This window comes from Microtus ochrogaster, linkage group LG1, assembly GCF_000317375.1.
Source record: "Microtus ochrogaster isolate Prairie Vole_2 linkage group LG1, MicOch1.0, whole genome shotgun sequence".
Lineage (NCBI taxonomy): Eukaryota > Metazoa > Chordata > Mammalia > Rodentia > Cricetidae > Microtus > Microtus ochrogaster.
In genome coordinates this window covers 32248911-32256528 of record NC_022027.1, presented here as the reverse complement: position 1 = coordinate 32256528, position 7618 = coordinate 32248911, and the positions used below count along the sequence as shown (strand labels likewise).

General features: G+C 40.3%; 1 protein-coding gene across 1 annotated transcript in view; it reads right to left on the bottom strand.

The window, feature by feature from the left end:
- Positions 1–1772: 1772 nt before the first annotated feature.
- Positions 1773–7618, bottom strand: part of Exoc1l (exocyst complex component 1 like) — a 17326-nt gene continuing 11480 nt past the window's right edge. The window contains exon 3 of the mRNA XM_005359396.3: positions 1773–2879. Within this exon, the coding sequence (XP_005359453.1) occupies positions 2613–2879 (267 nt within the window). The 3' untranslated portion in view covers positions 1773–2612. The remainder of the gene's footprint in view (positions 2880–7618) is intronic.

Below are 7618 nucleotides of genomic sequence, written 5' to 3'. Positions count from 1 at the left end.
AAAGAAATGAGCTCATCCACAGATACAGTTCCAGTTTCTCTTCCGGACAAGGTCGAGCATCCTTCCAAGCTTTCCGGGGTCACTGGCAATTCCTTTCCTGTCAAGTGTCTGCTCATATAGTTTCCAATTGGCTGCTGGCCATTTTTAAACCCCTCAACTGTAGCAGTACAGATATGCAGACGTTTATACAAGTTGTGGTTTTTCCCACTTTGCAATTTCCTTTTAGCTGTAGTTTTTTTCAGATGTATTTTATATAGTTGATATTTACCCAGTTTCTGGATTTTGAGTAACAGCAAGGAAAGTTTTCCCCACTCTTAGTTTGTAAAGGGTTCACATATTTTCCTTCTAGGAGACTCAGGATAGTCTTCTTTCCTTTATATTGTCAACTATCATGTAGTTCATTCATCATATATTCATTTAAAGTATGTAGTACATGCTGTTTATTTATCACATCATTTTTACTTATGTTCAATACAAATATTATATCAGCTATTTTAACCATTTTAAATGTACAAGAAAATAGTATTAGCCACATTCACCATGTTACACAATGATTTCCATTTCTAAAACATTTCCATCACAGAAACTGTGTAACAATTGAGAAGGCCTTCACTCCTCTCTCCTCCAGTCTCTTATCTCTTCCTCTGTTCTGCCTCTGAATGTATCTACTTCAAATAATTCATAAAGTCAAATCATGCAATAACTGTCCTTTCTTTTATATATTATTTAACTTACCATAACATTTTCAAAATTCACCCATGTCATAGCGCACATTAAAACTTTTATCTCTTTCAAGGATGAATAATATTCTATTATTTGACTATATCATATTTTGTCAATTCACTAATCTTTTGTTGGACACATGATGTTTTCATCTTTTGGTATTATGTAGAATGTTGTAAACACCCTTATAAGCCAACACAATAGTATGTACATCGGTATACAACACTTTATTCAAGTCACTGCGTTTGGGTCTGCCCTCGCTGAGTCATCTGGCAGCTTTGCTTCTTCTTAGGAACTGCCTGTAAGGAATGAGCCATCCGGATTTGCACGTTCTATGACTACCCTTGAACAGCACCGCTCAGTTTCTCTCCTTGCTTCCCAGAAAGTTAAAATAAATCATTAGAGTTATGTGTTTTACAACTGAACCCAGAATGATAAGGCCGTCCATACCAGTTCTTTAAGGGACACCTTAGTATTAGTGTGATTAAACAAAGTACATTGTAGCTTTTGTCCTCACCCAAATTGCAAGGATGTGAATGGTGTCCTAGCTACCAAGACCTACATTTCTGTTAGTAAGTCCCCAGTAGGTTGTATTTTTCTTTGGTGCCATGACTCCCTGAGGCCAGTTGGTGTGCAGTGGGAATATGCTCCTCCAGCACACCATCAAACCCATTTCTTACATGGCTGTAGCATCTCATCCCCACTAGCAATGGAAGAAGGCGCCAGTCGCTCCACACCCTCAATGACTCTTTTCCTTTTCATTTCATAAAGACATAGTCATCCTAGGGGATGAAAGCAGATCTGACTTGACACTTGGGCTTTGATTTGCACTTGCCTAATGACTAGTGATGCTGGACATCGTTCTCATGCTTCTTGGCTATATGTGCATTTGCAGAAATACTTGCCAACATCCTTTGCCCATTTTATGAACAGGTTGCTTCGTGTCACTGAGTTCTTTGTGTGTCTGAATTTTAAGTCGTTTTCAAACTGATAATTTGAAGATATTTTTTTTCTTCAAGGCTTATTTTCAATGTCTTGATAATGTCCTTTGGTGCAAAGAGATCTTTACATGAAGTCTGGTTTAGTTATTTTTTGACATTATAAGAATCCAGTGTCAATCCCAAAGTTCTTAAGATTTACCTTTATATTTCATTCTAATAATTTATGGGGTTAGTTACTATGCTTAGGTTAATAACTCATTTAAATTTTTATGGCTGGTGTGAGCTATGTGTCTGACTCAGTTCTTTTGTGTGGATATCCAGTTATCTTAGCCTCATCACTTGAAGAGATTATTCTTTCTTCCTTGTATGAACCTAGTAGCTTTATGTTCTAGAACTATTTTTATGCTAGTACCATGCTGTTTTAATTATAATAGCTTTGTAGTGAGTTTCAAAAACAGAAAGCATGAGTCCTTCAACTTTGCACTTATTTTCCAAGGTTTTGTTTATTTATTTTTGCTACCTGGAGCCTTTTGCAGTTCTGTATTAATTTTGAAGATTGGCTTTTGCTCATCTACAATACAGGCCATTGATTGGCATTTTTAGAGGAATTACCTTGGATCTGAAGAATATTTTGAACAGTACTGATACCTTCAAAAGATAAAATATTATTTATGAACCTGGGATCTTTTTTTTTAAAGTTTTTTCTTGACTCTAACTTAGCCCAAGCCATGCAACACCTTTGGAAATTATCATGGAACACAATGAACCCAAAGGGTCCCGACTGTTAACAGTTGCACTAAAACCTGTTTCATTGCCGTTCACAAAGCCTCATTTTATTTTAGTTTGAATAATAGCCATCGAGGAAGAGGCAAAACAAACTTTTGACTATCGGTATTCAATTGGAGAACCATTTCTTCGGACACTGATGGAGGACTTTGGGCTACATCTTCAAAGTGGCAGGGGACACAGGGACAAGCACACAAGATTGAAAGCATAAAAGCATATTCTCATGAGGACCAGGCAGTCCTTGTTGTTGGAGGACCAAATGGAGTCATCGTTGATGTAAGTCGAATCGAAGTTCACGATGTGCAAGTCCTTCTTAAGATACACATGGTTCAGCCGGTTCACCGTTCGAGCAAAGGAGTACTTAGAGGCACAGCTGTAGGCCTCCAGGCTGTACACTTTCTTGAAGTGCAGATCAAAAAACGGATTGTCCTAGAAGAGAGGGAGAGAGAGAGACTGGGTTTACTTTCATTCAGAGTCATTTCCTGGATCCCCACGGTTTGCTGGCTGTGCCTATTGATTGTAAAGTCTCAGTATCAGGCTGTTTCTAAAATCTACAGATCAGCTTTCCAAAGCTAGCAGAGCCAAACAGAATCTCTCCTGAAAGTCAACAGTACAATCTTTGCTTTATCCCAGTCCCCAGCTCCTGCAGGCATTCCCTGAGAACCTGCAGGCCACTCTGGTCAGAGAAGTAGGTAGGCTAACAGCAGATCTTCACTGTTCTTTCCAATCCTCTAAATCCGATCTACCGGACTCATCCCCAGCTCTCCAGCAGACCATCTGCTGCAGCCTCTCTTCCCCTCTTCTCCTCTCTCCAATGGATCACACAGATCTACTCTAACGCCACTGCCAATTCATTCATTTATCCCAGCCCCCAACTCCAGCAGGCATTCCCTGGGAACCTGTAGGCCACTCTGGTCAGGGGAGCAGGTAGCCTAACTATGAACTCCACCACTCCCAACACTCCTCCAGTCCCACACCATCTCTGTGGAAGACCTCGTGCTTTTGGCCTCCTCCACTTCTCTGCCCCCATCTCCAGTAGATCCTGCAGACCATCTCCCCAACTTCCTTCTTCACTCATCTGTTATCCTAGCCCACAACTGCATCAGGCCTTCTCTGGGAACCTGCAGGCCAAGCCTGCCCGGAAAGCACGGAAGCCAGGAAGGATGGCAGGTAAGCCTCAGATCTTGACTTTCCCTCCTCCCCTCCAGAGCCAATCTCCTAGCCTCATCTCCAGCTCTGTGGCCTCTCCTCACTCTCTGCCTCCCTTTCCACGGGACTAAGCAGACCCTGGTGGAACACTGTGGGTGACAATCTCAGGGCCATGAAGGCAGTTCAGTTCAACATGACTCGGCAGCCAGGGTTGGTTCAAACATTGAGATTCTGACATCGAGAAGTTTATTTTAGGCATATTTAAACACACCACAATTTGGTAAAAAGTTTCAGGCGATAATTAACTCAATCCCATGTGTACATTAAAGTTTGAGACATGACACCATTGAAACTGTAAAGTACAGGAGATATCTTTCATAAAGGAAGGTTCTATAGATTGAGAAATTGAGCTTCCCTCAATTTCTCCCTCCCTCCCTCCTGTGGACCCCCTCCACCCTCCCTAATCCACCCCCTTTCCTAAGTGTCAATCCCTGGGAGAGGATTCAGTCTTGGGCCACAGAGACAGTGCAAAAGTTACCAGGCTATTAACCAGGTAGAAAACAGATCATACATTTCTTTCTCTGAAAAGACAACCCTGTGTGTTTAACATTCCTGGTTCCTCTAGTGCTTACCTGTGAGCACAGGACCTACACACCTCCTACAGAACAATCTGCTTCCCTCCCTCCTGTGGACCCCCCCTCCACCCTCCCTAATCCACCCGGTTTCCTAAGTGTCAACTCCCGTGCTTAGAAACACATTTTACCTGGAAACCCAATGTCCACACCTATCAGGATGCCGGAAGAATTCCCTACCAGGCAATATACAGCCAACACATTCTCCTGAGAACCAAGGAGGGCAAAAGAAATCAGAGAACAAAATACCTACCCAACAAAGACAAGTCCAGATTTCAGCATCTAGAATTACAATCTTCACAAATGCCTTAGATGCCCCATAAAAAATAGATAATTGCTAGGACAGTATGTCTCCACTAGAGCCCAGCTATCCGACCACAGAAGGTCCTGAGTATTGCAGGTTGGCTGAAGCATAAGAAAAATGCCTTCAAATAGCCTTTATGGATATGATAGTTCTTAAAGAGGAAATTAATAAATCCCTTAAAGAAACCTATGAAAAACCCAAACAGTGGGAGAAATGAATAAAACAGTCCAAGACCTGAAAGTGGAATCGAACAATAAAGGAAACTCAAAGTGAGGGAAATATGCAAATAAAAAAATATTAACTTGAACAGGAACCTCAAAGGCAAGTCTCCATCAACAGAATTTAGGAGATGGAAGAGAGATTCACAGGCATTGAAGACAGAAGTGGATATCTTCTATTATGTCAAAGAAAATGTTAAACTTAAAAAACTCCTGGCACAGAACATCCAGGAAACCTGGAATCATCTAGGAAACACTCAAGAAACACAGGTCAAAGCCACAAAAAATATTTTTAACAAAATCATTGAAGAAACTTCCTTAACCTAAAGGAGATGCCTACCAAGGTACAAGAACCATACAGAACACCAAATAGACTAGGTCAGAAAAGAAATTCCCCTCAGCACACAATAATCCAAACACTAAATGAATAAAACAAAGACTGTTAAAAGCTGCAAGGGAAAAAAAGACCAAATAACATATAAATGCAGACCTATTAGAATTATAACTGATTCCTCAATGGAGACTATAAAAGTCAGAAGGGACTGGACAGATGATCTACAGACTCTATAAACCACAGATGACAGCCCAGATACTGTGGTCTGTCAAACACAATAGGTGAAGAAAATAAGACATTCCTGGATAAAACTAAGTTCAAGCAATATCTATCTACAAATCTATACTTATAAAAGGTGCTAGAAGGAAAACCAAACTAAAGGGGTTAACTATACCCAAGAAAACATAACGAATAAATAATCCCAGCCAGGCAAATTAAAAGAGGGGGAAACACACACACACACACACACACACACACACACACACACAACTTAAATAACAGAAATCAACACTGCTCCTTGAAAAAAATTAATGGCACTATACTGTTAGTTAGACTAAAATAGGAAGTTGCGGATTTGTTGAGAGACTTTGCCTCAAAGAAAAATATGGAACAGCCAGGCAGTGGTGGCACACACTGTTAATCCCAGCACTTGGGAGGCAGAAGCAGGTAGATCTCTGAGTTCAAGGCCAGCCTGGTCTATAGAAAGTGTTCCAGGACATGGAGAAACCCTGTCTTGAAAAACAAAAACAGACACATGAAAAAATTGAGGAGCAATTGAGGAAGATATTTGAACATACACTTACACACACACACACACACACACCTACATACATGTACCTTTCTACACAAAAACACACACAATGCTTTAAAAAAAAGTGATATACAGATTGACCATAGCAGCACATGTCCAGACTCCTAGGACTTTGGGAGGCTGATGCGCGAAGATATCCACCGTTTTGAGGCCAGTATGAGATGCATAATGAATGAGTTCCAGGACGGCCCGAGCTACATAGTAAGACTCTGTTTGCAAAGCAAAAATAAATGACGTACAGTGGCGCAATGATTTCCAAGGCTGTACTTCGCAAGTCACACCTCACAATGCCTCTCTAGCTGCCTTGTGACAGTTGAAGAACAATTACAGAGAATCTCATCCAAAAAACATCACACTGGTTATGCTTCCAGACAGTTTTCTCTCCCAACACTTGCTCCTTACCAGGTGGGGAAAATCTTTCATGTCCTGGAAATTCTTAGAAAAGGTCACTGTTTCTCTATAGCCTAATAACTAAAGGCAGAGCAAGCGCATACATAGAACACAGTCCCTTCTTCCCTTCTCCCCTTCTTTCTCACTCTCCCCTTTTTCTCTGCTAAGATTCTAGAGCTGAGAAGGGAACTCATGGATTTGTAGTACCCCCTTAAAGTATAATTTGGATAATAGTTTTTAAAGAGGTGACATTTGGGTGACCCATGTATTTACTGGCAGACCCCGGACAAGAACCGAGACCCCAGTCAGCCCAACCCACCTTTGGTACACCAGCCTATTTCTTGTTACACAGCAGTCAATCTCCAAATCCAAAATTATTTATGTTTCTGCTTACAAATTGAATTTAATTGCAGTCCTTCCCATTTTAAAGTTGACAACTGGCCTATATTGCTCTATTTACCACTGTGTTGTTGCCATTGATAAAAATCACCACTGTATCGCTGCTAATTGATAGAAATCGCAGTAAATATTTACTCCTGAGGATTTAACCCCAAGAGAAAGGTGAAAACTCCCAGAGGAGCCAAGAAGGGAAGTTTTTAAGAGAGTGACTATTTGGGCAATATAGCATTTCTCCTGGCAATTTAATATTGCAGGTCCTTAAGTAATAAGAGAAACAAAAATGAAGAGCTTTTCATTTTTATCTGGTTAACTCTCAAAGACCATAATCTTCAAGTTGGAAAAGGGGAGAACCAATAACTGTGCAATGGAATTAGAGGCCAAGGAAAGTGAGGAAGAAATAGAACATAGCAAACTGCTTCAAATGGATCAAAGTTGACAGGCTTCATTTATATCACCAGGTGCTGATCAAACTCAGCAGAAATAATTAGGACATAAGTAATTTTTGAGGATGAGCTAGGGGAAAAAGACAAGTGTAATAAAATGTATGAGGATAGCAAATTTCTAAACCACAGGTTGGTATATGTGCTATAGATTTCCCTTAAGAATCAATGCAATATAAAAATCTGGTAAGTGCCACAAAGTAGAATGAACAAAATAACTCAAAATTTGTAGCACTGTCACTCAGGGAATTATTATTTTATGTGAGATACTCCTCTGTATGTTATGAATATGTTTTATTACCATTGGTTATTAAAGAAGCTGTTTCAGCTAATGATTTAGTAGAGTAAAGCCAGGCAGGAAGTCTGAACAGAGATATAGAGAGAAAGTAGGTGAAGTTGAAGAGATGCCATGTAGTTGCTGAAGAAGACAGATGCTCAGAACCTTTACTGGTAAGCCACAGCCTTGTGGCAGATACACAGATGAATAGGAA